Here is a 24,357-nt window from a genome sequence, read left to right as displayed (position 1 = left end):
ATAGTGGATAAACAATCGAGATTAGCATGCATTCAAGAGAAGAAAAGAGGGAAAATCTAATCTTTACCTTTGTAGATTCCCAAATTCTTCACATTGAAACCTTGTTATTCTTTAGGATCCCAAGAATTGGTTGTATGGTCTCCAAGACTTGGAAGAGGAAGAAGAAGTAATAGAGAAAAGAAAGAGATTTTAAGAGAAATAATAGGAGAATAGGATTCAGAATTTCCAATTCAATTGTGTCACAAACATGGGCCACGAAGACCAATGTTTTTATTTAATTAGTCCAATAATTAAATAACCATATATATTCAATCTATTTTAATATATATAATTAATAAATAAATAAACATCACATATTTATTTATCTCTGCTTCTCAAAAATTAATTAATTAATTAATTAATCATTAATTAATCATTAATTAATCAATTAAACGACTATATTAAATCATATTTAATATAGAATGAATCAATATATAATAATCACATATTTATATATATACATCTCTTTATATTTGAATCTTATTCAAATATTTTTCTCTCTTAATTATAAATCACATCTATAATTAACCATATTATATTAATCTCATTAATACACAATTGATTTGAACAATTCAAACTATTCTTCTTATATATGAGCTAACAATGGGACTTTATGGACCTATAGACTAAAAGCTGCAACGATATAAGATTAATTATATAAACTTTTCAATTAAATTAATCAATTTTCATTAACTTCCGGTCACTCCACTAAAGATCGATAGCTGCACTATTCGCACTGTAGATTTATTTTTGTATCCACATATATAACTAGTCGACCATTCACAAATTGCTCATAACTATAGTTAGGTCAAAAATATCATTTTACCATCCCATAATTACATCTAACTCCTTAAATACCATTGATCCCTCTAATGAACAAACAGTTTATAATCCAACTATAAACTAACACCTCACAGGCCAGTGTGTGAAACCTGAATCCCAATTTCCCTACTTAAGCAAGTAATTAAGAAAATAAACAAAGTATAAGTTAAATCTTATGTTGAAGGGAAGAAAAATTTTAAGTATTGGAGTAAACGTTTGAGTAGCTTTGAGTTGGAGCTTAACAGATGGAAATTTGGCGAAGTGTTGAAGCCTAGGACAACCATGCGTTGAGGCTCGTGAGACATGGGTGCATGGTGAAAGTTGGCTATGCATTGGTCTTGACATTGGAAGGTGTCATGTTGGTTTTAACAGAGGATTGTCCTTCCATTCCTGGTTTAAATGAAAATCGAACTGTTCGGGATGCATACGATAGATGGATTAGGACGAATGATAAAGCTCGTGTCTATATCCTTGCCAACATATTTGATGTCTTGGCAAAGAAACATGAGAGTATAGGTACTACCAAAGAGATTATGGAATCTCTCCGTGGAATGTTTGGACAACCATTCTTCTCCCTAAGGCATGATGCTATTAAATACGTTTACAATTGTCGTATGAAAGAAGGGGTCTCTGTTAGAGAACATGTCCTGGACATGATGGTCCATTTCAATGTGGCGGAGGTAAATGGGGATGTCGTTGACAAGAGAAGTCAAGTCGGTTTTATTCTAGAATCTCTTCCGAAGAGTTTTCTGCAGTTCTGCATGACTACTCTTCTAAATGAGCTATAGGCTTACCAGACTATGATGAGAGCTAAAGGTCTGGAACCGGAAATAAGTGTTACTACCGCTAAGAAGGGAGGAGCATCCTCCAAAAAGCCTGATGTTGCTTCCTCTTTACAGAGTAAGAGTATTCCTGTTAAAAAGAACAAAGGGAAAGGGAAAAAGAAAACCACTAGTAGAAAAGGCAAGGCTGACGCTGTAGACAAAGAAAAATGTTTCCACAACAACGAATAAGTGTACTGGAAGAGAAACTACCCTCAGTACCTTGCAGAGAAAAGAGCAAAGAAAGCAAGACAGGGAAACTAGTTCCTAAAGATTGCTTGTTGTCCTCAACATGACCAATGGGAGATGTTGCTGCCTAAAGATAATCTTATCTGCTTTTATTATGTTATCTTGTTGTAAAGAAGAAATTGTATATATTTTTGTAAATGAAATGTTCATTAGCGAAATTTATGTTTGTTCTATTGCAACTTCTGTTAGAAACAACCTAGTTAAAAGCATTTGCAAATATTTAGATATTTAAAACGGCTAGAAATCAATAAAGGCAAGGAGTTATTTAACCTAAGTGAACTTGAAAAGTTTAGAGTGTACAAAACTTGTTAGGTAAAATAAAAATCGAAATACTTCGATTGGATCAAAGTATAGAAAGTTTGAGATTTCTAAGTCTATTTGATAGAATATGAAATCCAATAAAAAAGTTTCTAATTGCCTTAATTATTTTCCTAACATCAATCCAATTTTAAGGTATTTCTGAAATACATATGAGATATGGAGATCTCATAAAAGGTGTTTATGTTATGTAAAATTTGTTTACATAATTCAAAAATATGAAAAGATCGATCTAAGTGTTAATTTCGAACCCTTAAGTGTTGGAATTTTGTTCTAGAACACCATGTATTATTTATTTCCATAAAAACTTGCATATATCAATAAAGAGTTATTAAACTAACACTGTAAACAAAAATTGTTTAAACAAGTCAGATGCATCTTACTCAAAGAGTTGAGAATACCTCAATGTAGTGGGAGAAATGTATGTTTTCCTAGCCATTGTTAAGTAACAAGTGTTGTGAGAATAAGATGCATTCTCCATATAGATTAATAAGAAGTCTATTGTACACTATCATATTTACAGCGATTCTCTCGGCTAAAGTGTTTGAGAATCTCCTAGTAAGACTAGGAATACCAAGTATATAACCTAGGACAAGCGGGAGAAAAATCAGGTATGGGATACCGAATGGTAAACCATGGGTATGTGATGCCCTAATTTATTGTATTTCTCTATAAAACTCAAAAACTCAATATTATATATTCAGATATATATATATTACCACTGGAGTTTTAGTCTAAGTGGGAGTTTGTTGGGTTTTATGTCTTAAAACTCGTGGTTTGTAAACAGTAAAACTTATTCTGAAAATTCAATAAGTTGTTATTGAATATATGAATTGCTTACATCGTTTTAGAAATAAATCCAATAAACTAAAAGATCCATGATTATTATATGAGTATTTGAACTTTATATGGAGATATAAAACTAGATCAGGTTCGAGTAAATAGTCAAAATAATCTATAGTATATGAATGAGGTTGGGTGCCTTATTCTGGTAACACTATTGGATGTAACACACTCTGTAGTTGTTTCAATGAGTTGTAAAGTGCTACAGACGAAGTGATCCTAATTCGTACATATTATGACATGAGGAGTGGGGACATCCTGTACAATGGGTTTGTACAAGATCGGACTACGAAATCAGTCACTCTTACTTTATAACATTGTTTACTGTTTAAGACTGACTATTTCAAAGCGATGATCTAGGTAACTTAACCTTAATCCTGAGCTAACTATGAACTCCAGTTTATTTGGGATTATCCTTAGATTTGTATAGGTGAGGGTTGACTTAACAACGTCGACTCAATAAATCTTCATTTTAGGCGTAAGACTGGGTAGATAGCTGAGGACATAGGGTGCAAGATGGAATTCACTCCTACCTACTTTTAGGGTAGTAGAGAGGTTGTTCCCTTAAGTGCTAACTTCGGGTCTTGAACAAGGGGCCCCACCCTGTCATTAGCCCGAGAGGAACTCCGTTTGTTGATTGGATCACAAATCAATTGTTCATCAGTGGGACTTAAGGAACAAGAGGTAATCTCGGGGGTAAAATAGACATTTGATCCAACCATTATTACGAACAACCTGTGCAGGTTTAACCTACTAATCATGGTTATATCAAGTGGACATAATATATCTACAGTGAAGGGAGTGCAACTCTAGGCTTTAGTGGAGTGACCCAGTAGTTAACGAATGGGGGTTAATTCGATGTAAAGAATTTAACCAATTAATCTCGGATCGTTGGAGCCCATGATCTGTAGGTCCACAAGGTCCCCCTACTAACTCGTAAATGTATTAGTCTTAGAGTAGCGTGATAATTTAATTTGAAACATTCAAATTAGAATTAAGGGAATTAGTAATTATACGTGATATAATTATGCGTTTAATTTTGGAATAAGCGGAATTGGAGGATCAATTAATATCTAAATATGATTTAAATATTAAATTCATAAATAGGAATTCATGATGGAGGAGTTGGTGTAAAATTAATTTAATATTTGATATTAAATTAATTAGAATTAATTAAATTATTTAATTATTTATTTATTATTAATTTTATTAGAAAATTAATTAATTAATTAATTTTGTAAAATTAATAAAAGTTTTTTAATTTTGAAAACAAAATTGATTTTGGAAATCAAAATTTGTAAAACAAAAATTGAAAACAACAAAATGGAAAAGGTGGGAGATCTCCACTTACTATCCTATAAGCTCACACATATTTCCACCTTTACTTGAGTCAAATTTCCGAGCATGAGCTGCCCTTCATGCAGCAATATTCATTGCATGATAGTCCTGCAATAATAGAGAAGATTGAAGTGGAAATCGGGGATGCAAACTAATGCAATTCATGAGTTTTTGCTGAAAAGCTTGAGAGGTTGAAGAAAGTGTTCTTCAAGTTATAACAGTGTGCTTATTCTCCAAGTTCCCTTTATTTAAGCTTATTTTGAGTCCCACAACTCAATCTAAAGCTCCAAGAGAATAGTAGGGAATGCCTTGAGGTGATTCACAAGTTGATTTGGAAAAGACTTGCAGTTGAATTCGAGATTCAAGTGACTCTACAAAAGTATGTCATGAAACCCTCTTATTAGTTTATGAGCATGCTTAATTTATAGCCTAAATTAATGAATTAGAATGCTTATTGATCCTTGTTGCTTCCGCTACTTGTTGGTATCTTCTAACAGATCCTAAAAACCTAAAAGATACCTTGTTCTCAGTAGATGCCAATTTATGGCAAGAAACTATAATTGATGAATGGACTCTCTTTAGTCAAATAGAACTTGGCATTTGGTAGACCTACTCCCTGGTAGCAAAGCAATAGGATGCAAATGGACTCTGAAGAAGAAATTCAAATCTGATGGAACAATTTACAAGTTCAAAGCCAGACATGTAGTTAAAGGTTTCAAACAAAGAGAAAACATAGATTTCTTTTACACATTTCTCTCTTGTGACTAGGATCACCTCAATCGATGTGTTGTTTTCTTTTTTTGTCCTAAAAAAACTTGTAGTCCGCCAGTTGGATGTAACGACTGTATTCCTAACCGATGAACTTGAAGAAGAGATTTACATGGAATAGCCTAAAGGCTTCATAGTCCATGGTCAAGAGAACAAGGTTTACAAGTTAGATAAATGTCTTTATGGCTTGAAACAAGCTAGCTCCTAAGCAATGACATGAGAAATTCGATAATCTCATCACTTCTAAGAGATTCAAAGTTAATGAAAGTGATAAATGAATCTATTGAGAATGTCCTAAAACTCGCAGTTCATAATATATGAAACATATGCTATTTTGTAATAAAATTATTATTGAGACTTCATTCAATAAAAATATTATTGAAATTGCACTCTGTTATAAAATCCAATAAATGAACCCATGGCTATAGTATGAATACTTTAACTTTATGTAAAGACATAAAAGATGATCAAGTTATAGTATAGCCTAAAAGGTCTATAAGTATATGGATGAGATTGGGTATCTCATCCTGGGGACACTATGGATGCAGTCTACTTTGTATACTGATACAAATGATGTGATCCCGAAATCATTCATAAGAAGACATGCCAGTGGAGGCATTCTATGCAAAAGACTCTTGCATAAGACAGAACCACTAAATAGTCACTTTTCTTTATAACGACCGTTTACTGTTAAAACTGACTATTTCAATTGGATGACCTAGGGTAACTCGATCTTAATTCTGAGCTAACTATGAACTCTGATTTATTCGGGGTTATCCTTTGATCTGCATAGGTGAGAGTAGTTTATCAGCACTGCTCAATAAGCCTCCCATTTTGGGGATCAAAATTAGATAGATAGTTGGAGACATAGTTCTACAAGATGAAATTCACTCCTACCCAATTTAGGGTTAGCAAATAGGTTGTTCTCTTAAGTACTGATTCCTGGTCTTGAACAAAGGGTTCCCGTCCTCTCATGATGAGAGGGACTTGGTTTATTAGTTGGACTATAAACCAATTGTTCAATAGGGAATCAGTAGTGACTTAAGGAGCAAGATGTGTTTACAGGGGTAAACCAATAATTTTGACTTAGCTATAAATACGAACGACCTGTGAATGATCGACTTACTGATCATGATTAAATTAAGTGAACAGAAATATATTTACAGTGAGGAGAGTGCAACTATCGAGCTATAGTGGTATGTCTTGGTAGTTAATGAATATTGATTAATTCAGTTTAAAGTGTTTAACTGATTAACCCCAAATCGTTAGAGCTCATGATTTGTAGGTCCATAAGGTCCCTCTACTAGCTCGTAAAATGTTGAACCTTGGATTAAAATATTAAGTAGATTTGAAATGTTCAAATTCAATTTTAAGGTTTGGTTTGAAATGTTCAAATTCAATTTCAGGGTTTTTGATAATTATATTTGATATAATTGACGCTTAAATTTATGGAAATAAACGTATTTGGAGAGTTCAAAATATTTAAATAATGATTTAAATATCGATTACATGAATAGGATTCATGTTTGAATTAGGTGTTTTATTAATTTAATATTTGATATTAAATTATTATAATTAAATTAATTAAATTTGTTTAATTAATTAATTGATTAATTAATTTCAATTTTGAGAGAAATTCAATTTTTTTAAAATTGAATTTAAATTATATTTAATTTAGTTTTAATTTAAATATAATTAAAGCTGGAAATTAATTTGATAGTGGAATTATCCAGCTCTTGTAATTTAAGTGGATTATTCCCTCATTTGAAACCTAAGCCACTTAGCTAATGCAATTTGATGTGTCAAGTTGTTGAAAGACTAAGTACTTGCATCAATAAAGTAATTAAAAGCTTCACTTTTTCAGAATTCAGTGGATGGATTCAGAATTTTGAAGAACTTCAAAATTCTGCAAAATCCTTGAGTTGCTCTAAAACCCTTTCCAAATTATCTTCAATTTCCTTTCAATTCAAAGTTCCACCACTCAAATCCAAGGCTGAAAATGATAGAAAAGATTCTCTTGGTGGTCTACTGAAGATTTGAAGGGCAAATTAGTGGAGATTAGTTAGGATTTGAAGGAAATCTACAAAGGTTATACTTCTGAAATCCTTTTTGTATAAAGTTGTATTTATAGCGTGTTTTTCACTTAAATTAAGTGTAATTAGAGTATTCGATGATTCTGTTAGCTTCCATTTTATGCATGTTTACTCTATCAGAATCTACTATAAGTTCGAAACAATCTATGCACTATCATATGTTTGTATGTAGATGATTTGTAATCTTTAGATCAAACCTGCACATTATAAATAATGTGAAATCCTTGTTGAGTGCAAACTTTGATATGAAAGACTTAGGAGAAGCAGATGTAATCTTAGGCATAAATGTAACTAGGTCTGAAAAGGGAATCTCTTTATATCAATCTCATTATATAGAAAAGATTCCAAAGAAATATAATTACTTTGAATGTAAACCAACATGTACTCCTTATGACCCTAATGTTAAGTTGTTCAAGAACACTGGTGACGGTGTTAACCAATCTGAGTATGTGAGCATCATAGGTAGTCTCAGATACACTACTAACTGCACTAGGCCTGATATAGCTTATGCTGTAGGATTACTTTGGAGGTTTACAAGTATACCTAGTATAGAGAATTGGAATGCTATAGAAAGAGTTATGAGGTACTTGAAGAAAACCCAGAATCTAGTATTACATTATCAAAAGTTTCTCATTGTCCTAGAAGGGTTCAGCGATGCTGACTGAAACTCTCTCTCAGATGATTCAAAGGCTACTAGTGGCTATATTTTCAATATAGCAAATGGAACTGTTTCTTGGAAGCCCAAGAAACAAACTATTTTAGTCTAATCTACGATGGAGTAAAAAATTATAGCACTAGAAATAGCTAGTGAAGAAGCAAGCTGGCTTAGAAGTCTGCTAACAGAGATTCCCCTATAAAAAAACCGATACCAACTTTATTGATCCATAGTGATAGTACTGCAGCAATTGCAAAAGTTCATGACCGTTATTGTAATGGAAAGAGACGATAAATACCTCGTAAGCACAATACCACTAGAAAGTTTCTCACTACTGGTGCAGTTAGAGTGGATTACATACGGACTGATGATAACTTGGCAGATCCTTTGACAAAAGGACTAGCCAGAGAGAATGTTTTCAAAACCTCAAGAAGAATGGGACTCATGTCTATAGAAAGATGAATCATTGTGAAAACCCAACCTATAGATTGGAGATCCTAAGAAACAGGTTCAACGGGTAATAACTGATCACAAATAATATGAAGTGAATCATGCTAAACAAACACAGAGTTCTCTTCCTATAATCTAGGGTCTGAGCATGATATCTTGAAGTGTAATAAAGGTTGAACTTAGTTCTTAGTGAGATCTATACTTGATGTCAACTGGGTTACCTAGCTACAAGAGTACTCTTGATAGACTCACCTATGTGAATATGAAAGTGAAGGTCACTTCCTATGTAATTTTAGGCAAATTCTCTAGAGCATTAACTACATCGGGATACACGTGCTAGGCCTTAAAGCACGAACTTTCAAACTACACCCTAATAATGTTGTTTGTGAGATATTGTTAGAGATAGAGTTCAAAACCAATAGTTACTCTAATATATTCTAAATCATCTTCACTATGTAAAGGTTCAAGTCGTAAGACACCTTTGCTTATAAATAGTATTGTACAGACTAATATTACTCGATGAAAAAGATTTTCTTTTGTTTTAAATTTTCAAGTGGGGCATTGTTAGTGAAAATTTATTTTTTTAAAAAAAAAAAAAGAAAAAAGAAAAAAGTGAATCCCACATTGATTATTTTATCAAGGGGAAACCTTGTCATATACCCTCGCCTTTCCTTGTGGGTTTAGGCCCCAAGGGATACCCATGTTTTAGAGGGGGTGAGGAGATGGACAAACGTGGGTATGGAGATCATCCCACACGCACACGCACGCATGTGTGTGGAATTATTTGGAAAATAATTGTCTATTTTATTTTTATTTTTTTATTTTATTCTTATTTTCCAAATTCGTTATGTTTTTGTCATAGTTGTCTGTCACGTTCGTTCGATTTCCACTCTGTGTGAATGTATGCATGTTTCCCTTCTTTCGCACACTCTCAAGGCCCATAAATTGCCTTTTGTGCTTCAGAAGGGAAACACAACATTCATTCTTTTCATTCGTTCCTTTTTTCTTATGCTACTTTCTTTCACGTTTCTGAGCAATATCAGTTCAGAGGGGTGTCAAAATTTCGGTCGGTTCCAGTGCAGTTCCGATCGAAATATTGTTTTTTTAGGTTGTTTTATCCTGGGGACAATGTGACCTTATTCCGAACAGCTTGCACAAAAAGGGCAAAGTCGCAAAACATCTTAAAGAGAGTGAGATTCGCAGCTCAACCTTTCACAATTTGTTCGTTTTGTAGGTTCTAATTTTTTGACGATCATCGTTCATGTTATTCATGTCGTTTGTGTGTTGTCTTCTTCTGTCTGTTGGGAAGCTGTATCCAACAATTATTACTACTATTATTAACACTAACCTTATGTGTAATTGTGTTATAATTACACCCTATAAATCTGTGGAGTATTAATTTCAAAATCCTCATCATTTTCAATAATAATAGTTTGAAAGAAACTAAAGCATTCAAATCTTAAAGGGACGGATGACAACTCAAAAGTTTTTTGTGGTCTTCATTGCAGTTATGATCTTCGTTACTTGTTTTGTCTCATCGACTAAGCTCTTATGTCTCTCATTTTTTAAGACTCTTTTTATAATAGTTTTGTAAAATTAGCTTATAAATAACGTTTCAAAATCTAAATCAAAATTATTTTTTAAAAAAAAAAATGGTTTTATTTGTAGAATATAGATAACAATTCAAATATGTTGGTAAGAATAATGAGATTAATACATAAGAAAAGAAAGTAAGAATAAGGGAAAGTAGACATAAATTTGTTTAAAAGACATAGTACTCAAACAAAGGTCATCTCATAATCATTTGGTTTTTTATTTTTTATTTTTAAAAATTAAGTTAATAAATACTATTTCTATCTATTTTTTAGTTTGATTATCTATTTCTATGAGTGTTTTTAAATACCAATCTAAGAGTTGAAAATTACAATTAGGTTATTTTTAGGTCCTTTGGTAATCAGATTTTTATTTTTAATTTTTTAAAATTAAGCTTATAAACATCTATTCTATCTCTAAATTTCTTATTCTGTTTTTTACTATTTACCAATGTTTTCAAAAATCAAACCAAATTTTAAAAACTAAAAAAATTTGTTTTTATTTTTGGAATTTAACTAAGAATTTAACTAATGATTTGAAATTAAGAGAAAATAAACTTAATTTTTAAAAGTCAAATGGTTTACAAACGAGACGTTAAAAGATTGTTTTTGTTGGTTGGATTGGTTATCGAACTAACAGAAACAAATGGAATAAGTAATATTTTTGTTGAAAGTTGGATGTTTGAAGGCATGACAGGCTAAGGAAAAGGAATGGAATGCTTTGGTCAATGATTTGGGCCTTATTGGAGTGGTGGATGTTATTTAAAATATAGAGAAAAATATAAAGCCAATGGATATTGTGTTCCTTCACGAGTTGGCTCATGAGATAAACATATACTTCTCTGTATTTAATGTGGTTATTATCAAAATATTATTGCTTACAAGTCTCAACCTTCTTGACTGAACCTTCACCAAATTACATTTGTAAATCTAGTTTAGATATTTTGGAAAAGTTAAGCTCTTTTTTTTTTTCTTTTTTTCAGTCTTATTTTCCTATGTGTTTGATATTTTGCACCAGAAAGATTAGGGATGCAATTTTTGCATTTTCAAGGTACTTCATTGTTACTAAACTAAAATATTCTTCTCATCACTATAGACATCTATAGTGTAAGGAAAATTAAGATAGTTATTATATTTTAGTTTATATTAAGCTTAGTTGATTAATTTAGATTAATTAGTGATTAATTGGCATTAATTAGTTAATCAGTATTAGTTTCTTCTAAGGCTATAAATAGCCAATTTAAGATGGTAAGAACAAATTTTTTATCATCCATTTGATATAGAATTTGTGTTCATTGGAATATTTCTCTCATATTATCAACGATGTATTGAATTTAGCTTAAATAATATTTCCCTCATCAAATTGGTGTCAAGAGTTTTGGATGACGGACAAGCACACCAACGTTGGACGTTGGACTCTCTAAGGATATTTTCAAACCGAAATCACCTCACTACCACCGCCACCATTACTGCCACCATATTCATCGCCTCATTTTCATGTTCATCAGTACTATACAGCTTCTAGACGTTCTAGCCCATCCAACCAAATAACACATAAATCCAAGTATCCTAAATACTACCTACGTCCATCTGATTTTGAACCCAAAAATGTTCTAGAACTTCATCTATTAAGAGATATCTGTAAATCGTTACAAAAGGAAAAAGAATATGTGGGTGAAGATGAAGCAGATGTGAGTTATGGAGAAGAAGATAGTGACAGTGAAGAAACCAAAAGGAAAAAATAGGCCAAATCAGACTCTTCCAAACCATTGGCGTCCATGGATGATTGATGTAAAAGAAGGCAAAATCGAACAAGACAAAGGAGCTAAAACCGAAAGAGAAAAAGAAGAAGAGGATTCGTCAAATGATTTTCAGTTTACTACTGTAGAGACTCCAGATGTTGCAATGTTGAAGGAGGAGGCCGTTGGACAGAGACCCAAGAAATCTATTAACATAGTGCCGAAAGAGGAAAACAGAGAGGAAATCGGAGGGGGAGAAAAAAAGTTGTCACCAGAGGAGGAGCGCGCATCGTCGATGGCTGCCGAAGCGTCGTCGGATGCAGATTCGCCGAAGTATTCAGTCGCCTATCAGAGAGCCGAGATTCACGATGTTGATGGAAGAGGCCGAAGTCTGATGTCGCCGGAGAGTGGTCGGACCGCCGCCGCCTTTACCTCAGTTGAACGGAAGGAGAAGCCGCCACCGTCGCTAGCACCGGTGAACGTTGAAGAAGTAAACAAATCCTGGGTATTGGTGTTGGTGACTCACGGTGAAGAAGAAAAGAAGATAAAAGGAGGGGTAACTTTGGTATTTCACTGTAAAACCCTAATTTTTAGATGTGGGTCATTAATGGGCAACTTATCTACCTTAGGTCCCTTAATAGATCATTCAAAGCCCAATCAATTTGAAAGAGATGTTTCCGAAGCATGATTTTAATTCAAGGGAAAAATATGTTTGTTTTTTTGTCCCTATGTTCAAATTTCTATTTTGTCTCTATATTTTAAAATAATACATATTTAGTCCTTAAATTTTGAATTTAATTTTAATTTAATTCTTAAATTTCAAAATACTATAATTTTATCTTTGATATTTGAATTTGGCTTCAATTTGATCTCTATATTTCGAGATTTACGCTCTTAACCTCAATTTTTTTTTTTCTGAATACTCATTTTTCGTCTTTAGAGCTATTTTATGTTACTAAATTAAAGATTATTAAAATAATTATAATTAATTAAGTTTAAGTATTTTTGTCACTTTTAAAATTAAATTTAAGATTCCACTTCCAAATTATTTTTAATTAATTAATAGAAATTGAAGTCAATTATTGGAAGTGAGAATTTAATTAAAAAAAAATTGACGTTAGAAATGTAAAATCTTGAAATCCATGGACCAAATTGAAACAAAACTCAAATCTCAAAGATAAAATTATAACATTTTGAAACTTAGGGACTTAATTGAAACAAAACTCAAAACTTAGACTAAATGTGTAACATTTTTAAACCTAAGGATCAAATATAAACTAGAGTAAAAATCTAGGGACCAAAAAGATATTATTCCCTTAATTCAAATATGGATTTTACTTCCAATTTGGATTTAGAAAATTTTGCACCGAGATTTTTCACTTAGAGTCTACCACACTTAAGTTGTGAGAAGGAAGCTTCACTTTTTCACCTCAAACTCAAGATAATTTCCTTTTTTAAGTCAAGGTGAATGATGAGAATTAGGATAATTAGTATATTTTAATTTATATTAAGTTTAATTGTTAATTTAGATTAATTAATGTTTAGTTGACATTAATTAGTTAATTAGTATTATGTTCTTGTAAGCCTATAAATAGCAATTTAGGTTGCAAGAAAAAGCTTTTAATCATCCTTTTAATATGGAACTTGTGTTCTTGGAGAGTCTCTCTCATCTTAAGGGATGGATTTTCCTTACTTGGTTATGGATTTGGCCTAACTAATGTTTTTCTACCTCGCATATACTTAATTTTTAAAAATAAAAATAAAAAAACTAAATGGTTATTAAACGGGGCGTAAGCTATTTGAAGTTGAATCCATTTTTTAAATTACTATTCATCTGCATCTTGTTGTACATCTATAACTAAAATTCAACAATTAAAAAAAAGAAAAATAAATAAATGGGTTATATTTTCAATTACAAGGGTTTAAGGACTCCAACTTACTGTAAGATTTTCTAGTAACTCTTGAACTAACTACGACTCTAAAGAAAGGTGATTGTATCTCCGATTGCGACTACAGATTTTCTCTTTGTCAAATTTGATTGACAACAAGGAATTTCTTTTCAATTTCAAATTTAACTTTTTTTTTTATGATTATTGTATTTTTTCCAACAACGTCTTGGGGGGTGGGGGAAGCATACAAACAAGAGCATATCTCAACTGGCATCGTGTTCGTACTATTAAACTCAAGATTTGAAGTTCGATTCCCCCACCCCACATTTTAATTACAATATCTTTCACAAAAAAAAAAAAACAAAACGTTTTATGGGGAGGCGACACCAGAAGTTGAGTGTGAGGGAGAGAGGAAGAGGGAGAAAACAATGGAATTAGGGTCTTTTAGTTTAAATTTTAATTTTTTTTCTTTTATTTGCTTTTATTTTTCCCTTAATTTTTTGGTTTATTATTTGTTTGTTTTTATATATTTGTTACCTTCTACGTTTATATTTCCCAATAATATAAGGTATATTTTATTGTTTCATTCATATTTATATTTTATAAATGTGGGGTATACTTAACAATATAAGCTATATATAATTTTAATTAAAAAAAAAAGGACAAACATGTTCTGTTAATATATATAAATAAAATTACTATCAGTATATATACGTTGGATATATATATATATAAAAAGAAGGGTATGAGAAAAAGTTGTTCAAAATTAAATTTTCAACATATATAATACAAATAAGATTGAACATTGAATATCTCGCTCTTACTAAATCCCATCAAGGATTCAAATATAATTACCAATAAAACCCATCAAGGATTCTCAGATGGCATGTATATTGATTCTATTTTTCAAGAAGGAAAGCAGAGGACTAGTTTGAAGTACTTTTGGATTTGAAATATAATTATTTTTCCAATCCATCTTGTCACGTCAGCTTTATTATCAACTCTCTATCCAAATTTAATTGTTTATTTAGTAAAACTAGAGATGTCTAATTTCCCTACCAGAATAGACCGCACCTGAAACGGGACGAGAATTCCTCGATTAAGCAGGGAGTGGGGAAAAAAATCCCTTGTGAGCTAAACGGAGATGGGGAATGCATTTCTCACCCGCCCCGATTAGCTTCTATATATTTATTTACTATAGTTATCTAATGTTATGTTTTTGTTATTATAATTATATAAATATTACATTTGAATTTCGAATTTGATTATTTATTGGAAAAGATGATAAATATGTTTAAATTGAATATTTAAATTTAGATTATATATGTGAAGAATTTGATTTATATTTATTTCTTTCTACTAAAAAAATTAATTAGCTTTTCTATGCCAAAATTTGAGTAATTTAACTTTAAATTCAAATTGTTATGTAAAACTAACCATAATAAACAAAAATTCAATGATAAAGTTAATTATTTAATTAAAATTTATTCACATTAATAATTTAAATTAATTTATTTTTTACAAAAAAAAAAAAGTAACGGAAAAAATTTCCCGCGAGAAATCCCGTCATGATTCCTATGGAAAATTTCATGGAGATAGGGAATGAAATGGGGAACAAGGATGGGGATGGCATCCCCCTACCCTGTGGACATCTCTAGGTAGAACGATCTTTTAAATCTATTCTTAAAATTTCAGGGACTAAATTGACCAATTTAAAACATGAGAAACCAAAATTGAAGGACCAATTGGGTTTTTTTTTTTTTTTTCCAAAAATATACATGCAAAAATTACACTACAAGAGATGATTAAGAAAAAAAATCAAGTCCAACAATTAATTTTTAGGATGTAAACTATTTGGACATCAAACATGAATAATTACTAGACACATGAACAACATGAATAGTAATATATGACTTTTGGAACACTAAATATTGGACATCTATTCATTATTATAATATTCATAATACATGAAAGATATTGTCTGGAATGAGTAATCAAGATAAAGAATGACTCGTGCCAACCAACTCAAGTCCAATTTACATCGAGGTGGAATTCGTGTAAAGAGAGAAACATGGGTGATAGTTGTGAACATTCCATCTTGAGTCACGTGCGGGAAAATTAAAAAAAGAAAAGAAAAGAAAAAAGAAGAAAAAGGAAATATTCATTAGTCAATTTAATCTGTAAAGTAAATGATTAATTAAGAGTTAAATATAATTTTACGTTCCATAGGCTCACATGACAATGATATTATATTATATCTGCTTTAAGTCACTTTCTAGAATATATGCTTTTATAACTACCAAATAATAAGCATAATCGAATCATGATTATATTTATAATTAAAATAATAAAAAGGAAATTATTGGAGTAATTTACGCTTATAAAGACGGGCACGTGGAAGATTTTGGAGATTCAATTCAACAACGTCCAATATTGTTCCACATGCATTCGAAGCTTATAATATAAACTCTTTCTTTTTCTTCCACACATGGATTTGAGAATCAACTCCCTTTTCCTTTTCCCCTCAATTTCTTGTTTTTTTCCTCTTTATTAACCTCTTTTTTCATCCATGTTCTTATGGATATCTTTTTGGCTAAATATATATCATTCCATTATTTAAATTTTTCAAATTACTTTTAACCAAACCACACATTTAAGTAGGTTAAAAAGTATAACGTTAAAACTTATATAATAAATTAAATAGGAAAAAAAAAATTCAATAGACCATTCGAGAAGATTACCATATTTGGGAGTTGCAACAAATGCTCGTAGAGGATAAATCTACAATTTGGACTTTGAATTGACTTTAATTTATTGTGTGAGTAACTAAAATGTGAATAACTTAATTGTGTTGGAGCGTTAGATATATAGAAATGTCTTTAAAAGTTTTCACCCACCATATCTCTACGATGTTTATTATGGACAATAGAGGATCAAAATAATGATGGAGAAGTCTACTTTAGTTCACAATGACCAGGTTTCGAGCTCATATGCTTTTTTCGTTACTACCATGATTTCACCAAGTGAGTCTTAGATAATGACATTTTTTAATACTTCTTTTTCATAAAAACAGTTGTTGGTGTGCAAATCTCATTGAAGTTTTGGGCCCACAGACGATAGACCTCATTTGGGCTTGCGGATGCATCTGGACTAACTTGCAAGAGAACTCATACCGTTATGGTACCAAGTTGAACACATTTTGATGTCTAAGTTGGAAGTATTTAGTTCAACTTGGCACTCGGAAGATTACTTACCCCTTAAGTTGGAGAAATGAGACTTCCTATAAAGCTTATCATCTGACATCGCTTGGGACATGAGCAATATAGGTAGCATCTATGTAGGCATAGTAGTATGTCCTCCAGGTTGCATATTTTTCTACTTGTGAGTTCAACTAGATTATTACCCATTTGGTGATAGGCATCAAGCTTGATGTGGCTGACTCAATACCCGAAACTTGAACTTTTTATTTGGGGACGTATGGACCCCTAGGCATACTCCTAAGATGCCTTGGGCATGGACCTCGCTTAGGGAAACTCTCAACAACAATAATCTTACCCAACTATGGTTGTGCTTATAGTTTTGTTGGTAATTGTTTCTAAAAATAAAAACTTAACTAACTAATTAAAAATATAGTTTTTTAGTACAATAAAAGTGAAAGGATTCGAACTACGGATCTCATGATCGTTAATAAATCTCAGATGTCGATTGAGATACGTTTGCTTTTGACAACTAGAAATATTAATATTAAGTTGAGTGTTAAAATTAAAAGAAATTACATCTTAAGTTTATTATATTATCTTCGATTCTATTTATTTCATAAATAAAAACTCAATAATTGAAAGAAAGCAATACATCATTAGTGGGAAAAAGGTCGTGCACGTGATCGATGGGGCAAAGCATCTCACAACCTAACAAATAATTGCTTCCAAGGTCAACAAAATACGCAAAATCACAATTCATACCCAAGCAAAAAATAATAATAATAATAAAATACCAACTTCCAAAACGACGTCGTTCCTAATTCGTTGCCTTCCCAACCGCCATTGTTCATAACTTTTCGACCGTTATTATTCCTAACAACCCCAAAAATTTAAACAATAAATTTATTAACGGTCGAAACAAAAAACGACGACGTCATAACTGTTTAATCCTCCTCCAAATGGGCACCCGAAATTCTTGCCATAACTGCCGGTGGGCCATTAATTATTGATATCTCACGACCCACCGTAATTAACTAAAAACCAAGGGCTAAAATCGTCATTTCAAAAAAATAATATTTATAATTCACACGCATTTTATTATAAAAAAAGCCTCTGAATTCCAACTTCCTTGGCTACGTCAAAAACTGTCGGCAGACCGACTTTTTTCAGTATACGTAACTGTTTTTCTTCGGTGGTTGTGCTATCGGAACCTGAAGTTTCACGTCGGCGCCGTCGAATTTAAACCACCGTCAACAATGCAGATCCGCCGTGGGTACTTGTGGAATATGATAATGTTGGTGAATTGTGTAGTGGTGATCAGGAAGTTTCTTTTGGTTGAATCAGCTCAGCTTCCAAACCGTACGTTGGCTTCCCATTGGCTCCCCGCCACCGCCACCTGGTACGGCAGCCCCGAAGGCGATGGCAGCGACGGTCAGTACGATTAATTAGTCTTGAAAAAAAAGTTTATTAGTACTTCAATAGTTCTTACAGGTTGATGTTTCTTTGTTATTTGTTATTTTTTTTTTGTTACATTACAAAATTTGTTGGTTTGATTACAAATTTGGTCAGCCTTATAAAATTAAATTCTTATGTTTTAATAAAGCTTCATATTACATAATACATAGTTCATACAATAGGAACCATTAATAAAAGTTTTATTTAAGGAAGAGACTAAATTCTAACTCTTTTTTAAATTGTAGTAATCAACTTAATAATTTAACCAATTTAGTTTCTAGAGTTTGAGATTTGAATCTATCTTATTTCTTAACTTTTAATTCTTAAACGTTTATGAATTCAATATAAAAAAAATTACAAATACAATTCATGAAGTTTGAATTATCTTAAATTTTAGAAATAAATACTAAACATAAAATTGAAAATTTAAGATTCTATTACACTTAAATTGAGATTCTTATCTATTGAAGTAATTATTTTTAGAAAATTATGAATCGTCGAATCTATTAGATACATAATTTAAAGTTCAAAAGAACTTATTAGATATTTTATGAGCCTCAAAATTCACCACTAAACTTATAATTAATTAATTTACTTAAAAAAAAGTTGTAATTTAATTATTTTTATAAAAACAAAATGCCCTATTCTATCCACCCTCTTGCTCATTAAATGTCTATATTTTAGTGGCCGGCAGCAACAAATTAAATTTCTTACTCGAGGACAAGTGACATGAAATCTTTTTTAAAAAACTTGTAATTCTATTGCATTTAATAAATAAATAAAATTAATTAACATATTTAAATAACTATAAAAGTAGAAAACATCAATAATTAACATGGCAATATGTCCTTATTATTACTTTGCATTGAATCGAATGAATGAATAGAATTTTAAAATAGATAGATATGGACACCTCAACAACTACTTCTTTTTGGATTTTGAGATTGATATAGTTAAAAAACTATTTAAACTTGATTTGACATCTTAGATTGGACTTAAACGGTAAAAGTTTAACAGTGAACCATTCTTTTAATTTTTAAATTATAAACTTAATTCCAATAATTTGATAAAATTTTATAAATAGTCTCTATATAAAAATCTTCATGAATAATCTTTAAATATTTTATCAAATAAACCACATGGTAAATTAATGGGAGTGTGGGGGAATGGATTGGATCAGGTGGAGCATGTGGGTACGGTAGTTTGGTGGACGTGAAGCCATTCAAAGCGAGAGTAGGGGCAGTGAGTCCAATCCTATTCAAGGATGGGGAAGGGTGCGGCGCGTGCTACAAGGTCCGGTGCTTGGACAGAGCCATATGTTCCAAACGGGCCGTTACCATAATAGTAACCGACGAGTGTCCGGGTGGGTACTGCGCGAATGGCCGCACCCACTTTGACCTAAGTGGTGCCGCCTTCGGACGTATGGCGGTGGCAGGTGCCGGTAGCCGTCTCCGAGACCGAGGCGAATTGAGCGTCGTGTACAGACGGTAGGTGTGTGAGTAGTGAGATGAAAGGAAGAAATTAAGAGTGGAAGAAAAGGGTATTTTGGGAAGAAATTAATAAACAGTTGAATCTGATTGTGTATGCAGGACTCCATGTAGGTATCGAGGAAAGAATATAGCGTTCCATGTGAATGAAGGTTCTACAGATCATTGGCTTTCGCTTTTGGTGGAGTTCGAGGATGGAGATGGAGATATTGGTTCTATGCAAATCAAACAAGTAAGTTAATTAAGCCTTTTTCTTTTTAATTTAAATAAAACCTTTTTTAACCTTTTCTTTTTATATATTTATAATCGTTATGTCACAATTTTAGTCTTAATTTTGAAACTTCTCATTATATAGGAATTTAAACTTTAATAATATTCTAATTTTTTTAATTTCGTGTTATAAACATATCTTTTAATATGAATCCAACTTAATGGATAAAATAAAAAAGAAAAATACTTAGATGCATTTTAGATTACATTTTTTGAAAAAAAAATAAATCTAGACTACACTTATCTTTGTGTACTATATTGGCCAATACTCTAATTATAATTTGTTACGTGACAAATTTTTCTAGCTTTTTTTTTATGTAATTTTGACTTTATTTTAATAAAGTGTTAATGAATCTCTTATGTCAGATTATGTTTTTGAAACTTATGCTTCTTTTTTGCAACTTTGTTTACTATGATTTCATTAGCCGAATTTGAACTTTAAAAACATTTTAGAAAATAGATAACATCCACTAATATTTTTTGACTTAATTTTCATAATTGATTCATAAAATTTCAATTGGCATATTAGATATTTTGTAAAATTTAAAGATCTATTAGATAAAATCTTCTTGTAATATCTATACTTAAAGTACTTTTTTAAAAATTTAATGTGGAAGATTGAAATTTCATGAAGTTATTAATCATGGAACTAAAAATACAACCTTAAAAGACCACACATTTATGATCCAACCTAATATAATCTAACTTTATAATACTTTCTTAGAGTAGCTCTGTCCATGTGACAAACGGGGGCCACAAAAGAGAAAAGGGCATAAGAGACAACACATAGTGAGCATGTTGAAAAATGATGATAATAGTTTTGTGTTGTTTGCCATCTCATTTTGACTTGAATATACATAGTTTAAGACTATAAACATTAAAATATCTCAACTTTATAGTTTAATATAATGTAAGATATGATGAAATAATCAAAATATAATATAATGTAGGCAAATTCAAATGAGTGGATGGAAATGGCACATGTGTGGGGTGCAACATGGTGCATGAATGGAGGGCCTCTAGTTGGTCCATTTTCAGTGAAGTTAACAACATTATCCACAGCCAAAACTCTCTCAGCCAGAGATGTTATCCCAAGGAATTGGTCTCCAAAGGCAACTTACACTTCTAAATTGAACTTCAACTAAAAATTAAACCCTGTTACTTTTTAATATAAAGTCCCTAAATGTGATCATATACTATATGAAAATATATTGTCATTTTCTTAGATTTATATCATAATGTAGCCCTCTCCAAAGGGAGAGAGAGCGTCTTTTTTGTAATCTTTGTATCCACTTTGTGTAATGCTCTATGTTGCTAGCTAGCTTGTTTTTAGATTATATATGAATGTGTTGAAAAACAAAAGTTGGAGTCTTTTTTGGAATGTTACATATTGTCATAAATGTAATATTATGGACAACTTAGCATTATAATGCTTCAATTGAGTGGAAAAAAAAAATAGATTAATAAAAATATTTTACATAACATTTGGTCTATAAGCTTTAGATATTAAGAATCTAGTCTATGTGTATTTTAAATTTGTAAAATAACTATTTCGTGTATATGTGATAATTATTAAATTAAAGTGTAAATTTATTTATAGTTATAAATTTGATCTATAATAAGTTTATCGATATACATGGATGTGATGGAAGCACATGGAAACATATATATAGATATAATATAGGAAGAATAAATTGAAAAGGATAATAATGGTGGGTGTGATAAGAAGTTAAGTAGGGGGCTGGTTGGTGTGACCACCTAAAACGTGGGAGTGTGGGCGCTGTGGGATGCCATTTGTATATATAGTGTTGGGTTTTAGCACATGCCTTTCTATCTCAATCTTCTCCATCACAAGTTCTTGAGCTTCCTTTATAAAAGTACTTGTTAAAGTATTAGCTCACCGTCCAATTAGAATCAATAGACTAGTTTTAAGTGATACGATGATGGGTAATCTATAATGTTGAAGATATTAACCTAAAAAAAAAAAGAAAAAAAAGAGACAAACAATCGAAGAAATTATAAAGTTTCATTGAGAATGTATAAAGATCGATGAAAATTTTCAGGCTTTTCCTTACTTTGCTTAGTTTTTGGAGACACACTCTTTACTTATGAGGTACAAGAACCTTTAAACTCAAGCAAAATGATTTTTCTAGGTTTTTCTTGGATATCTAAAATATTCTATGTATTTTTTTTATACGTATATTATTATATAAAGGAATTCAATTGAGAAAAATCATATAACTACTACTCATTGCTTGTGTATAAAAATAGTAAAGTAAATTAGTTTTTTAAGTACAATTCGGAGTAGGACGATATGAACCATAGACCTCGTGGTTATCAACATACTGGTATGATAATTGAGCTAGGTTTAGTTTGACAATAAATCAAATTAGTTAAAGTGTATTAAACAACATCATTATTTATTCCATAATCTAAATCAAAGTGAAAAGGAGTAGAGAGGAATAAAAAAACATAAATATTTATGTTGAAAACTGCTGGGCTAATAAGTTGGAGAAACATCGTGCAATAATTTGGGCTTGCACAATCACAAACCCAACACACCAATTTGATTGAATAAAATAAAGCCCAACCCAATAACAAATTAAAAACCTGTTGGATATGACTTAAGTCAAACCATGAATTCTCTAGAATTCTTTCAGACGTGCATGTGTGTGCACGTGCGTGTGGATTCATGTATGTATGTATTTAGGTATAAGATCTTTTGAATCCAAACAAAACGATTTCTAATAGTTTTTTCTTGAATGTCTAAAATATTTTATATATTTTTTTTAGCAACATATCACTATCTAAAGAATTCCCTAAAACTCCTTAAGATGTATATTGTTACGTGGGATATGTGTTTCAATTTTCACATGAAGTAAAATGATCTAGATTTATTTCATAGGTAATAATTGTTGGGAATAAAAAAGTATGATTTTTCTCCCAATATTTGGAGTTGGAGATTGAGCATCTGAATATAAGATCGTTAGTAAATGCTAGATGTCAATGAATTATACTCATTTCAGCTAAAACATGGGATTTTTTAACCTTTTTAAAAGTGTATTTTTTTTTTTTTATGAGAGATATTTTAGTTAGAGAGAGAGTAAAGACGTACTCAACCTTGATATAATTTTCGCCTTTCTTTATCCAATTCTTGATATAATATAGATAATCTGAAGATAGTTTAGTAAATAAAATATCAATTACTATTTTAAAACTCGAGAATAGAATCTCTTACCTGCAATAATTGAACAAGAAAAAACATTGATCTGAAAAACTTTGCTATGCTTGTTGTTGTCCCTCCTCCAAGTTGTGCATGGGTTTATGGTTTTCTAAGGTTTAAAACGGGCTTGTACTGGGCCCAAATTGAAGTTTTTGAGACTGAAAAACATTGGTTTGTTCGTGGGATTTTGGGCCTAAAAAATTATCCATAAGAAAGGCTTATTATTGGTCAAAAAAGAGATAAGGAGCTCACCACTTTTGTCACGGCATTTGCAAATTGATTCTCAACCAATTACACTCCTTTCAACTCCATCTCTGATTACATCTATCAAGGATGATTTTGAACTAAAGAACATAATCGATAATTGATAAAGTTTAGAGACAACCGGAATAGAAAAGATATGAGACCTCGGTCAAAACAACATGCAAGGATCTAAATGGGCTTGGGAAGGGGAGGGACAACACCTAACCCCCAACCACAACCTCCACAAGGTCGATATCGAAACTAGCCTAATGACATATGGCAGCATGTCCCGATCCAAGGGAATGAGCCAAAGATCCAAAATTTTATACTCGACTTCATAAGACATGGGACATACCCAACACATGCCTCAACCCTATTAAATCATAGATTGGCCCAATTTGATCCTTAAAATTTAATCATTGTAAATATATCATTATAACTTCAGGTAAAGCTACTAAAGTCAATTATCACGCTTATCATATTCTTTCACTCTCTGACTTAAACAATGAAGTATGTAGCAAATAGCATACCGATATTCCGCTTTTCCTTTCTTTTGCCAATCACTTTTTGTTTTAAATTAATTTACTGTTATTATCACATGAAGATCAAATTTCTTTTCTTCTATATTCAGATTTTGACATCAACAACATCTATATACTTCTATCATTTGGCCGACATGTTTAATCATGATTTCAAATCCATGTATTATAATTTAAAAAAAGACCCTAAAATTGTTCACAATAGTGAAAGTATTGACGTAAAAAAAAAACAAAGCAAATACTAGGAATGTCACCTAACAAGCTAATGATGCTATCTCACGGTTTTGTTTTGTTTTTTTTTCCTTTGGGTTTATTTATTAGATG

At 31.3% G+C, this 24,357-nt stretch overlaps 2 protein-coding genes across 2 annotated transcripts; both read left to right on the top strand.

The window, feature by feature from the left end:
- Nucleotides 1–1,172: 1,172 nt before the first annotated feature.
- On the top strand, nucleotides 1,173–7,956 carry LOC120077416. The gene is made up of 3 exons (XM_039031298.1): nucleotides 1,173–1,355; nucleotides 1,650–1,775; nucleotides 7,699–7,956. Exons 1-3 carry the CDS (start codon nucleotides 1,173–1,175, stop codon nucleotides 7,954–7,956), a joined length of 567 nt encoding a protein of 188 aa, XP_038887226.1.
- Nucleotides 7,957–17,935: 9,979 nt separating this feature from the next.
- On the top strand, nucleotides 17,936–21,458 carry LOC120077592 (expansin-B3-like). Its single transcript, XM_039031526.1, has 4 exons — nucleotides 17,936–18,247; nucleotides 19,452–19,758; nucleotides 19,861–19,990; nucleotides 20,979–21,458. Exons 1-4 carry the CDS (start codon nucleotides 18,073–18,075, stop codon nucleotides 21,171–21,173), a joined length of 807 nt encoding a protein of 268 aa, XP_038887454.1. The 5' UTR covers nucleotides 17,936–18,072; the 3' UTR covers nucleotides 21,174–21,458.
- The last annotated feature ends 2,899 nt before the right edge of the window (nucleotides 21,459–24,357 follow it).

Source organism: Benincasa hispida, chromosome 5, assembly GCF_009727055.1.
Source record: "Benincasa hispida cultivar B227 chromosome 5, ASM972705v1, whole genome shotgun sequence".
NCBI classification, from domain to species: Eukaryota; Viridiplantae; Streptophyta; class Magnoliopsida; order Cucurbitales; family Cucurbitaceae; genus Benincasa; species Benincasa hispida.
Note: the sequence above shows the minus strand (reverse complement) of the source record. Positions and strands in the feature narration are given on the sequence as shown.